Below are 13,944 nucleotides of genomic sequence, written 5' to 3'. Positions count from 1 at the left end.
CTGGTTGCAAGCCAATCGCAGGGCACAGTGAGACAAACAGCCACACGCAAAATCACACCTAGGGCAATTTAGAGTGTCCAATTAAATGTTGCATGTTTTTGGGATGTGGGAGGAAACCCACGCAGGCACGGGAAGAACATCCAAACTCCACACAGGCGAGGCTGGGATCAAACTCAGGTCCTCAGAACTATGAAGCCAACGCTTTACCAGCTGATCCACCATGCCGCCCATATATATATATATATATATATATATATATATATATAATATATAAACCTGCAATGTCATGGAATTGAGAATAAAATTTACAATCTGGTCATAACTAAATGTATTGTTTCAAATGATAAACATTCAAAACAAGTCGCACCCGTAAAGTAATAGTTCAGGAACTTGATTAGAGTGATTCTTTGAGTCTCTTTCAAATACTCAATTTATTCGGTGTTACAGCCATCTGTGATCAAGGCAGGTACTAATGAGCTCTGTTCATCTATGATCAATGCTTTGGTCTGATTGTCAGGTGGGAGCGGTTTCCCAAGATGGTGTCCTGTAGTGATCCCGTAGGCATTGGACATCTGTTCCTCCTTCACCTTTGGTTGGAGCAAGAACCCCTTTTCAAAGCTGAGGTCAAACCATTCACATCGGGCAAAAGTCAGAGACTTCTCAGCCAGCAATCCTTTGAGCCGCACACTCCACTCTTCGAGCATTGCAGCTCGAACTGCAGCAGGGCAATGAGCCGGACCCCAGAAAATCTGAGGAGCAAGGACCTGGAATCCACAGAAGTGCAAAGTGCCATTCTGGGGGGTGGGGGGTGGGGCGGGGGTATGGGGTTGAGAGACTTAAAATCAAGTGAAGCAGAAAAAGTTCAGTATATCATCAAACAGAATAATAGCTTGAAAGTTATTTTGAATTACATTTTCAATCAGCAATTGAATCTTAGATTGAACGGGGTGCATAGAGATTGAAAACAGCTAAACTGGAGAATAAACACACAGGTGCTGAAATAAGTATTATTTAAGTATTTAATTTATAAATACAAAGGAAGTTCAACAAAACTCACAAATTAAGTTGTGTGTAATGTGAAATGACACGGGCAAAAAATATTGAACACACTAACCGATTTTTATTTTATACTTTGTACAAAAGCCTTTGTTTGCAATGACCTCTTCAAATCCCTCCATTGTATGGAGAAACTAGTTGCACACATTTTAGTCTATTCCTCCACACAAGCAGTCTTCAAATCTTGAAGAATCCATGGGCTTCTTTTATGGACCTTGAGTTTCACTTCTTTTCATAGATTTTCATTTGGATTCAAGTCAAACGATTGGCTTTATTTTTTGTCTTTGAAACCAAATGAGAGTTTACTTGGGAGTATGTTTTGGATATTTGTCCTGGTTAAATAGGTGTTTCATTTTCATCATCCTTGTAGAAGCCAGTAGATTTTGCTCAGGAATGTTTTGCTCTTTCGTTCTTCCTTCAGTAAGGTAAAGTTTGCAAACTATTTGCTGAAAGCAGCTCCACATCATCATGTTCCCACTTTTGCATTTCACTGTGGGTATGGTGCTAAGCAAATTTATTTAGATTTAGATTTAGTGCATTTCATACACAAGGTAATGCAATGTGGTTTACATGATTAAAAGGACTTGAATACAAAGAAATAAAACATTTTAAAAGGGGGAAAAACAATAAAAAAACAACAAAATATATATACATTAAAAATAAAAAATAAAAGTATGATTAAAAACAGCCTAAAGTTCAAGAAATATTAAAAATGGAAATACTCTAAAAATCATGAGGAAAAAAGAAGAGTTTCCAACCTGGATTTAAAAATATTCATATCTAGGGCTGACATTACATCTGTCGGCAATTTATTAAATTTATAACTAAGTGCTGCTTCACCATATTTGCCTTAGACTCTGTGCTCCACTATTTGACTGTCGATTTGTGGAATTGTATTGCGGGAGCATTACTTTCATGTATTCAGGACCTAAACCATTTAATTATTTATAGCCCAGTCGCAGAACTTTTAAAGCTATTTTAAAGCTGACTGGAACCCACTGTAAGAACTAAAGAATTGGTTATATGCTCTGACCACTTTGTTCTTGTCAGAATCCGAGCTGGTTTTTAATGCTCTTTTTAGGGAGTCCAGTCAGAAGACCATTACCAGTCACTCACATTTGACGAGCTCGAACGCGCTCTCAACCCTCCGTGCTCGCAAATCTGCACAGTCGAGCACGAAAAATCACGCGCGAAAAATTAGTCACGAGTAGAAAAAATAGATATTGAAAGACGTCGCTTATTTTGTGTAGTCTTGACATTAATTTACGTGTTTATTTCATAGACGTTGTTTACTAAACAAGCTGCTCCAAAACAACCAGTATTCACATGGAAACAGGAAATGCAAGTTAACCGTACTGAGCATGTACGGAAGTTGGGGCGAAAATGCATGTTCAGAGCTGCTTCATGTACTGCGAGCGCATTTACGTCGAAAGTCATCAACATAATGAGCCATGTCAAAGGAAATTCAGTTACACCAGAGGTGCTCATCGAGAGGCAGTGTGACAGTGTGCCCTCCCCCTCCAAAAAAACGTTAGACTATCATCCACCTAGTCGCTTGATTCAACTGTGGCCAATACGTCGAGCGCACACACGTAAAGGCGCGTTCTAGCAAGCCAGCCTCCTTTTTATGGCAATCCCACGATGCGTGCCCCCCCACCCCCCACAATAATACGTCATGATTGCCGACAGGAATGTTTGTTACAATGTACAATGCAATCATTTAGCACTTTGAGTATCGCTTGCTTGTTGCTACTAACGCTGATTATGTTGAACTAAACCTTCAGCATCTTCATTACATTGCGGATATAGAGCGTTCATGTTTATTCCTTGACAGGCCAGTGAATTTAACTTTTCTTCTGATAAAGTTTGTCAGATCAAGAATTTTCATTGATGAAAAATTTTAAATACCTTTTTATATCATGTTCTACTAATGTCAGTTAAAGTTGGAAATGATCATTTCAGTTTAAAATTTTAGTTTTCTATTTTAGTTATTTGTTTATTTTATTTTTAATTTACAGTTATGCTATATGAATACAGTAAGTTATTTTAAGGTCTTGAGATTCCATCCCGAATCACACCCCCAACTTTATCTGTGAGCATGACTGACCACAACTGTACATTTTTCAAATGTGAGTGCCTGCATTACAGTAGTCTAGTCTACTTGAGACAAAAGCATGGCTGAGCTTTACCTGGTCTACATGACATACAAGCCTTCACTCTAGATTTATTCTTCAGATGTTAAAAGGCAGTTTTTGTGATTGATTTGATATGACTGTTGAAAATCAAGTCGGAATCTATCACAACACCAAAGTTTCAGACTTGGTCTTTCTTTTTTAAAGATAGTGAGTCCAGGTATTTACCATCAACAATTCTCTATTCTTTGTTGCCAAAAACAATTGTGACAGTTTTGTTGTAGTTTCGTTGAAGAACAGTTTGGCTCATTCAGTTATTTGTCTGCTTTAAACAGTGGGACTACACTTCAGTTGAACTGTAGTCATCTGGAGACACTGCCAAATATAACTGTGTGTCATTTTCATACCTAGGATAGTCAAAATTAAAGTTTTGAAGAATTTGACCCAAGGGTGGCATATACAGGCTGAACGAGGGGGTCAAAGAGCTGACTCCATAGGTCATTGCTATTTGTTGAGATTGAGCACTTCCAATGGTTACAAAGTAGCTCCTTTCCTCCAGGTATGACCTAAATCATTTAAGAACATTTTCATTTGCTCCTCCCCACATTTATAACCTGTTCAGCAGTGTATTGTCATTGACCATATCAAAAGCCGCCTTGAGATCCAACAAAACCAAAATTGACACCTTTGCTGTGTCAGTATTCAACCTTATATCATTGAGCACTTTGATAAGAGCAGATTCTGTACTATGATGATTTCGGAAACCTGATTGAAATTTGTCAAAAAGTAAATATAAATTAGAGAAATTGCTGAGTAAAAAATAAAATAAAATAAATAAAAAAATACTTTCTTAACAATCTTAGCTATGAAATGGAGATTTGAGATGGGTCTATAACTTTCTAACTTGGAATCGTCCAGCGCTCTGTTTTTTTTTTTTTGTTTTTTTTTCAGAAGAAGCTTAATGGCAGCTACTTTAAGAGCTTTAGAAAACTCACCAGACCGAAGTGAGCAATTGATTTTTTGCTGCAAATCACCAATCACTGACTTCACAATAGTTTTGAAAAAGTCAGATGGTATTGAGTCAAGACAGCTTGTTCATGTTTTCAACTGCTGAACAGTTTTCACTACAGTTTAATGCTCAACTGTGTAAAATTCTGACAAGGTAATACAGTTTTCCCTGGGTCGCTTCAGATGTAGAATCATTTTAACATTTTGTTGAGTTGTGCTGACATTTGACTTGATAAATTGTATTTTTTTTTAACAAAAATGAAAGGCAAATTCATTGCATTTATTGACTGTTACGAGTTCTGGAGCTTTCTGATTTGAGGGTTTTGTGAGCATGTCAGCCACAGCAAACAGAGTGTGAGTATTGTTGAGGTTCTTACTAATGATTTCAGAAAGGTGTTGTTGCGTTGCCCTGACTAACTGTTGGTTAAAATGACAAAGACCGTGTCTGTAGAGGTCATAGTCAATTTGGACTAGTTTTTCTCCACTTGTGCTCTGCTTTCCTACACTTTGATTTAGAGCTCTTGACCATCATTGTGGTTCTCCATGGCATTTAAGGTCACTTAAGGTTGGTCTTACTTTTAACAGGAGCTGTTATGACAAAATAGTTGTACTCAGTACAAATAACTGACAGCGGTTCTTAAAAATCCTAAATTTTCCATTGTATCTTGGGGGTTAATAAATTATTAAAACAATAACCTTGGTGTCACCTTCACCTAAAAAAATACATTCAAAATAGCAAAAATTAACAAGTATAATTTCTTTACATTGAAATAATAACTAATAATAGTAAATAATCATACAATAACACCAATACCACCGGCTTTTCCCCCTGTTCAGCATTTATTCATTGCTGGTATTGCCCCATTTCAAATGATGCTACAGCTACTATCTGTTAACCACGTTTCATTTAATTAAAAAAAAATACAGATCATAGGTTGTACTGATGTCATTAATCAGCACTGTTTTGTTACCCAGTGATCTGATATTAAAAATAACTAGTCTCACAGAGATAACTGGAGACAATGGTTTGAAGGAGCCACAATTTATCCTCACTAAATTAGTAGTTCTAGTTTTTTGTGCCATATCTCTTTGAGCAGCTTTCCCTCCCTTGTAATTACAGAGATGAAAAATGCCTGATCTCCATTAGGGTCTGAGTTACTCCGGAAAAGAAAATATAAGTCAGATCTATAGATAAGAGTTTTCATGGGTGGTGGAGGGGCCTTTTGCATCTTAGGGGACAGTGGTTTCAGGCGAGGGGGGATGCTAGGAAGATTTTGGCATGGTGTGGGCTGGACACCAACCTTGACAAGGCTATCCATCGGACTTAACATTGCATTTCTAGGAGAGGGGCAGCCAACATCTACTGCAGATTGTTTGGTTGTCTTAGTTGTAAAGGGGAAATTCTGTGGTGTGGATGGCTCCAATGGGGCAGGAAGAGGTGTGGGAGTGCTGGCTCATTATATTTGTCATTTGCTCTTCTGATTGTTTGGATCACCCAAATGAGTCTGTCTGCACCCTGTCTCGCCTTGTGTCTTGTTCCTCCATTTGTTTGGGAACAACTGCATCGTTTCGTCCTTGATTTTTGTGAACATTTTCTTTTTGGGGCGCTGAATGATCTACACTGTAAAACTTAACTCCTTGTCTATTTAGACAGAAACGGTCAGCTTTGCAAATACATCTAACCTCCCAAAAAATGCAGAAATTGTCAATGAAACTCACGGATAATGCAGTACACGCTTCGCTTAACCACTTCTTCAATTGACAGAGCCTCTAGAAGCATTCATCTCCAAATCGTGGAATTGGGAGATGTCCGCATATAAAAATCTCAGCGTTCAAACATTGCACTTTTGTTAGAACATCAATGAAATTTAGCTTCAGTACTTCTGAATGCTGTAGGGAACATCCAGGGCCCCTTTGTGTATAATGACAGATTTCACATCTGGGTGCTGATCAGTGATCGCTAGGATTCTTTGAGACAAATCAGACAAAACACAGTACTTTGGTGTTCTTGTCACTGCAAAAGCGTTTCACATCCTTGACGGCACCATCACCAACTATTAATGTTTGGGGTCGCAATTTTTTCTTAGTTGATTTAATTTCATACCTTTCAGTGGTGGTGGGGATGAGAATTCTTGGCCAGGGTCTTGTAAAAGTTGCTATCTATTTGTAATTTTGATGTCAATATTTTGCATGTTTCTTTTTTCTTGCGCTTCATTGTAACGGCTGTCCATGACTGCTCACTTGGGGTTGAGGCAGCTCGCAACGTACGCCAGCCGGATTCCTTGGTAATCTGCTGGTGTTGTTGTGTCCAAGGAGAACTTTTGGAGTATCCATTGTTGTTTCCACAGTCCACATCTGTCCTGGTTGTTGAGCTGAGTGGCTGCTGTTAGCAAATTTCTGCTCACCATTTTGAACTATCGGGAGAGTGGTTTCATTCCCCGACTGTCCATTCACATCCACATAGACTTCAAGACGGCAGATTTTCAATTTCAAAATAGACATCCTCTGCAGTAGTCAGTGTTAGTCTTCATTGGAGAAGGGAGGCATCTTGATGGCTGGTCTTGTTGCTAACACCAGGCTTGTGCTAATTTGTCAGCCATGCTAACGTAATGACAGATTTTCCACAAAACAGAAAAATACAGTCCCACACGTTTAAAAGTATCCAGGAGCAGCATCGCTGCTTCTAAAAGTTTTTTTTTTTTTTTTTTAACAAAAATGAACTTATTAGCAAGAAAACATGTCAACAGAAGCAATGCAAGCAGAGCAAGGAAAAAAGCATCTGCACTGTATGAGAAGGGTGATGTGCAGTGGCAATCTCCTCCAAATGTCTTTTATGACATCTAAACAGTTACATTTTGCTCCGATCAGATCAGACTTAAGATTGAGACCTTTTTGTAGGCCATCAATGAGGAGTGAGCCAGCTATGTAGTCATTTGCACTGAGAAGAGCCTGGATTGCTGTTTAATTTGGTACATCTGAAGTGTTGTCTTGGCTTTCTATGCGTTTTTGTGCCTCTATTTTTTCATGTGTGCTATACATTTTCTGTCAATTCACATTATTCCACACAACTTAATCCCTGATCTCATTTGCTGTACTTTCTTTGTATGTATGGATTACTTGGATTGTTCCCAACATCTGGTGAAATTTTCATGTCAATGGCTCTTTGGAAGTATATTCCGTGAAAAGAATAACATGTTAAATACTTACTTCAGCTTCTGAATACAGATAAATATTGACAATTTGATTCTGATAACATTTACAAATACTTTATTATTTCCTATTAACATAATTTATTGCATCTTCCAACATAGATATGGATATATAAACCAATACAATTAATATAACAACAAATGAAGTCCTTTGTGAAAGGTTTCAAGTAGTTTTGGTGACTATTTATTCATCTTCAGAGCATACAAGCTATTTGGATGCTTTCCAGAATATGTAGGGAATGGGAGGAGCATTATTACACAGGTGTTACTTACTTTGTAGGATTGCAGTGGATAATAATTGAGAGGACTCATGAAACATTTGTGTTTCTTGATTTCCTTCCTGGTGAATACACACTGTCAGGCTGCTCTGATCTCATACAAATTACAGCGCTACAGCATTTGCTATATGGCTCAGCTGTTAACTACAGACTTGCAATGTAGAGGCGTAACAATCAAATCAAGGTGTATTATACCCATGTCAACCCAATGGAATTGAACTGCTTTGGGGAAACACGACATTAAACATAAAATAAATTACATTTTGGGCAGAAGCATTTATTTTTTCAAGTGGACAAGGTGACATCTCCTTCAGTTCAGAGTTTCTTAACGTTTATTGAAACAAGACACCCATTAGAAATAGAAAAATATATGTTCATCACTAATATGGAATACTACTGCCAAGGTGATCAGAGAGACAGGCAGGAGAGTACTTGGGGTGTTTTCTGGGAGGAAAGGGGAGAAGGAGACTTGGTGGTGGAACCCCAAAATACAAGAAGTCATCCAAGGTAAAAGATTAGCGAAGAAGAAATGGGACACGAAGAGGACTGAGGAGAGGCATAAGGAATACATTGAGATACATCGTAGGGCAAAGGTAGAGGTGGCGAAGGCTAAACAGGAGGCGTATGACGACATGTACTCCAGGTTGGATATGAGAGAAGGAGAAAAGGAGCTCTACAGGTTGGCCAGATAGAGGGATAGGGATGGGAAGGATGTGCAGCAAGTAAAGGTAATTAAGGGTAGCGATGGAAATATGTTGACTGGTGGCAGTAGTGTGCCAAGTAGTTGGAAAGAGTACCTTGAGAAGTTAATGAATGAAATAAATGGGAGAGAAGGTAGAGTAGAAGAGGCAAGCGTGAATGACCGGGAAGTGGCTTTGATTAGTAAGGGAGAAGTTAAAAAGGCACTGAACAGAATGAAAAACGGAAAGACAGTTGCTCCCAATGACATACAAGTGGAGGTATGAAAGCAATTTGATGAGATGGCTATGGAGTTTTTGACCAACTTATTCAATAGAATACTAGCGGGAGAGAAAATGCCAGAAGAATGGAGGAAAAGTGTGCTAGCCCCCTGTTTAAGAACAAAGGCGATGTTCAGAACTGTGGAAACGACAGAGGAATAAAGATGATGAGCCACACAATTAAGTTATGGGAAAGAGTAGTGGAGGCTAGACTCAGGATTGAAGTAAGTATCTGCGAGCAACAGTATGGTTTCATGCCTAGAAAGAGTACCACAGATGCACTATTTGCCTTGAGGATGCTCGTGGAAAAGTACAAAGAAGGTCAGAAGGAGCTACATTGTATCTTTGTAAACCTAGAGAAAGCCTATGACTCAGTACCTAGAGAGGAACTGTGGTACTGCATACGCAAGTCTGGTGTGGCGTAGAAATATGTTAGAATAGTACAGGACATGTATGAGGCCAGTGGAACAGCGGTGAGATGTGCCGTAGGTATGTCAGAAGAATTTAAGATGGAGGTGGGGCTGCATCAGGGTTCCACGGTGAGCCCCTTCCTGTTTGTGGTAGTAATGGACTGACTGACGAGGTTATACTGGATTCCCCTTGGACTATGATGTTCGCAGATGATATTGTGATCTGCAGCGAAAGCAGGGAAGAGGCGGAGGAACAGTTAGAAAGATGGATGTACACTCTGGAAAGGAGAGGAATAAAGATTATCCAAAATAAAACAGAATATATGTGCGTGAGGAAGAGTGAAGCTCCAGGTACAAGAGATAGCGAAGGTCGATGACTTTAAATTCTTGGGGTCAACAATACAGAGCAATGGAGAATGTGGTAAGGAAGTGAAGAAACGGGTCCAAGTGGGGTGGAACAGTTGGCGGAAGGTGTCTGGTGTTCTATGTGACAGAGTATCCGCCAGGATGAAGGGCAAAGTTTATAAAACAGGGGTGAGGCCGGCCATGATGTACGGTTTAGAGACGGTGGCTCAGAAGAAACAACAGGAAGCAGAACTTGAGGTAGCAGAAATGAAAATGCTGAGGTTTTCGCTTTGTGTGAACAGGTTGGATAGGAATAGAAATGAGCTCATTCGAGGGACAGCCAAAGTTGGATATTTTGGAGACAAGGTTAGAGAGAGCAGACTTTGATGGTTTGGACATGTTCAGAGGCAAGAGAGTGAGTATGTCGGTAGAAGGGTGGTGAGGATGGAGCTGCCAGGGAAAAGAGCAAGAGCAAGAGGAAGACCAAAGAAAAGGTTGATTGATGTTGTGAGGGAGGAGAAGAGGACAGTGCGTGTTGAAGAGGAGGATGCACGAGATAGGCTTAGATGGAATAAGATGACACGCTGTGGCGACCCCTAACAGGACAAGACGAAAGGGGGAAAAAAAATGTTCATCACTAATAGTACATTTCAGAAAAATGTAATGAAATTTGCTAATTTTACTGTATGATGGCTTCTAAAGAGCAAACTACAACATTTACTATGTTGCGACGTGAGTAGCTTTACCAGCAATCCATCCTCACCTGTAGAGGCCACAGTGCGACATTAATGTCTCCGTTGATACCATCAGGGCGGAACATTGATTCTGTAGCTCCAGTTGTAAATGATAACATTGCTTTCTTGTTCTGAATGGAAACATCAAAACATATAGTATTTTAATCCTGGTAATTGTGCTAATGGCAAAGACTTTACATGGAATTTACATGTAAATAATTGTTTAGAATTTATAATATTAAACATGAACAAGTGGAGTACACGGATTTACAGATAATTAAATTTTTAGGCTTGAAAATCTGATCAAGATTGTATTGATCCTTAACATAAAGTTGACCACAGATTTTATAATGCATCATGTGATAAAAATAAGTATATACAGTATATTTAAGATACTGTTATGTGTTAACGTAGTATATTTGGTGCAATACTGCGCTATCAATGAGTTGCCCTGTATAAAAACTAATGCATTTTAAAGTCATTGTCAAAATTCAAAACACAGTAGTGAAGTAGCTCCTCCAAGACAGACCTTGAAAATACCGTTATTGTACATCTTTTCCAGTGAGAATGCAAAGCCCTGAGTCAGCACTCGGTCCATCCATCCCTTCATGATGGCAGGTACGCTAAACCAGTATAAAGGAAACTGCAGGAAGACATTAAAATATTTATTTTTAACTGAATAATTTCCCATTTATCCTGTTTTATGTATAATGCCCAAAGATGGATTTTTTTTCACTTTTTTACAACTCCAAAGTGTCTTAATAACATCTACTATATGTGACATGCTTTTGTTTCTGTTTTGAGTATGACCTGAAATAAACCTGTTTTTGTTTTTTTGTCAAATGTGTTGAATTGAAATATATTGAACAGCATGTAATAGCAACTCACAATTTACATTTTAATTTTACAAAAAGCAACATTTCAACAGTAATAAACACATTGTAAGCCCTCACATTTCCTCCCTCCCTTCTGCACAGTATAGTCTATAAAGGACGAAGAAGACATCGAGTATAGCTATAATGATGAGAAGTCACAAAACAAATATCTACTACAGGTTGTTTCACACGTAGCAGATGAGTGGCGAGCAAAGGTTGTCAAAATTCAATTTGCAGCTCCTCAGAGCAAACCTTATCTTTACAAGATGTAGAGTGTCAGTCATTTCAATAAGCAATAATATAAAGTTGCGGACCTCATTCTTTTTCCACAACAACAATATAAATTTCTAGGCTGTTGTTATCAAGCCATAGGAAATTTACTTGTGTTTTTTTCTAAAGTAGAAAGCGATTCTGGGATATTAAACACAATTAAGGTAGGATGAGGTTCCAGGTCAATTTTTAGAACATCAGAGAATGTTTTAAATCTACTCCTCTAAAATGCCTCTATCTTGAGAATCTATGCGAGAGATTGACCTCTGTTCGGCTGCATTTGTCACACTGTGGTGTTCTATCTGAAAATATGAAGTTTTGAGTTTGAGAAGTGGAGTCAATTAATCATACAAAATTGAATGAGACAATGCCTTGAGTTAATTGAACAAGTTTTGCCCTGTTTCAGGCTATACTCCAAGATCTTGTCCAAGATTTGTATCACGAGTTCATCTTCCTATGCTGCTTTGATTACAATCATAGAAGAAGGATTAATAGATAGCAAAGATTCATAAAGGTGCAGCACCATTCTTTCAAAACTTGCTGATTGGAGAAAGCTACTAACTACCAGGGGGTTTTATGCCTCCTGTCGCTCAGCAAAGGAAGCAAAGTTACCATTCAGAGAGAGGTGTAAATACCTGTCTCCCTATTTCATGAAGTAATTGACCCCTCCGTGGATATTGCGCAATCCGCGTCACTGACAAATCAGAGGCCAGAGATCTGCATAGACCAAAGCCTGTTTTTGCTCCCGCCATTTTCTCAGACAACATTGAATGGTCCAGTATAGGTTTAGTTAGCGTTTTATCGCGTATTTGGGTTATTTAACAAAAAATATGGTTAAGAGGTGTAGTCACGGACTTTGTAATAATGACGACAGGTATCCTGAAAGGCTAGTTGGTGGAGTTCGATTCGTACCCTTTCCAAAACCGAAGACCCAGTACGAAAAATGCCTTCGATGGATCAAACTTTGTGGAAGACCGCATCATCAACTAAATCCATCTAATATCAACCGGAACACATATGTTTGCACGAAGGTATGCCCTATATTTGATTTTTTAATAGATGTCTCGTATAAATGAATTAGAAGTTCTTCGCTAGCATAACACTGCTGCGTGTGAATGATTGACACACTTATTCTTTGTTGAGCGATATTTAGCGATTATCGGACTGCACAAACATGTCGCTTTCTTGCTGGCTCGCGGCCAGAAGCTTAACCAGACTGTGTTTACACGAAGATATGCCCTAAATTTGATTTTTAATACACGTCTCGTATAAATGAATGAGACGTTCTCCGCTAGCATAACACTGCTGCGTGTGAACGATTGACACACTTATTCTTTGTTGAGCGATATTTAGCGATGATCGGACTGCACAAACGTATTGATTTCTTGCTGGCTCGCGGCCAGAAGCTTAACCAGACTGTGTTTGCACGAAGATATGCCCTAAATTTGATTTTTAATACACGTCTCGTATAAATGAATGAGACGTTCTCCGCTAGCATAACATTGCTACGTGTGAATGATTGAATGAAATCAGAAGCATGGCATCTCTCTCAGTTAAGAATGTTTGTATTTAGCATCTATAATATATCGTTGATTTGAATGAAATCAGAAGTCTGTCTCAGTTCAGAATGTATTGTATTGTATTTGCCATTTTTACTGTTTGTCTTACGTGAGCGCACGTGGCGTGACATCACTTCAGTAGGCGTGGTTAAGTGCCCTGTACGGAGGGGTCAATTATCAAAGTGAGATGGTTGAAAGGAGGGGTTCCCAGCAATTGTAAAAAGGAAGGAGAGCGAGATGGTCCAGAAGTGCATTATTATTTGCTTCCAAATTTGTACCATGCTATGTATGACAGTGCTTTCACCATATACAGAACTATCTAAACTGACTTGGGACAGGATCATAGCACCCAAACAATATGGATGACATTGCGCCGCCTCTCCAGTTGAAGCCAACATGGTGGTTTAGCAGAGTGATTCAGGAAAATTGAAAATACCTTTAAAAAAAAAAAAAACATGACCTGAAAAGAGCTGGGACCACCGTTTCCAAGGTGACTGTTGGTAATACACTAAGACGTCATGGTTTGAAATCCTCCATGGCACGGAAGGTTCCCCTGCCTAACCCAGTCAAGGCCCGTTGAAAGTTTGCCAATGACCATTTGGATGATATAGAGGAGTCATAGGAGAAGGTTTTGTGGTCAGATGAGACCAAAATGGACGAATTTGACGAATGATGAGTTCCATCCCAAGAACACCATACCTTAAGTGAAGCATGGGGGTGGTAACATCATGCTTTGGGGGTGTTTTTCTGCACGTGGGACAGAACGACTGCACTGTATTAAGGAGAGGATGACCGCGGCCATGTATTGTGAGATTTTGGGGAACAACCTCTTTCCCTCAGTGAGAGCATTGAAGCTGGGCCGTGGCTGGGTCAGCCTAGCCAGTCTCCAGACCTAAACCCAATAGAAAATCTTTCGAGGGAGCTGAAACTCCGTGTTTCTCAGCGACAGACCAGAAACCTGTCTGATCTACAGATCTGTGTGGAGGAGTTGGTCAAAATCCCTCCTGCAGTGTGTGCAAACCTGGTGAACAAATATACAGGAAACGTTTGACTTCTGTAATTGCAAACAAAGGCTACTGGACCAAATTTTAATATTGGTTTTCTCAGGT

The 13,944-nt window shown here is 39.1% G+C and overlaps 1 protein-coding gene across 3 annotated transcripts in view; it reads right to left on the bottom strand.

The window, feature by feature from the left end:
- Positions 1-373: 373 nt before the first annotated feature.
- The window catches only part of nqo1 (NAD(P)H dehydrogenase, quinone 1), a 23,735-nt gene continuing 10,164 nt past the window's right edge, over positions 374-13,944 (bottom strand). The window contains exons 4-6 of one of the 3 annotated variants that reach the window (XM_061815811.1): positions 10,661-10,774; positions 10,161-10,262; positions 374-794 (exon numbers count right to left, since the gene is read on the bottom strand). In XM_061815811.1, coding sequence (XP_061671795.1) covers positions 432-794; positions 10,161-10,262; positions 10,661-10,774 — 579 coding nt within the window. In that variant the 3' untranslated portion in view covers positions 374-431. Of the gene's footprint in view, positions 836-10,160; positions 10,263-10,660; positions 10,775-13,944 lie in introns of all 3 variants that reach the window. The other 2 variants (XM_061815813.1, XM_061815812.1) reach the window with 2 other exon arrangements.

The sequence above is a fragment of the Syngnathoides biaculeatus genome, chromosome 3 (genome assembly GCF_019802595.1).
Source record: "Syngnathoides biaculeatus isolate LvHL_M chromosome 3, ASM1980259v1, whole genome shotgun sequence".
Lineage (NCBI taxonomy): Eukaryota > Metazoa > Chordata > Actinopteri > Syngnathiformes > Syngnathidae > Syngnathoides > Syngnathoides biaculeatus.
This window is presented reverse-complemented; position numbering and strand designations above follow the sequence as displayed.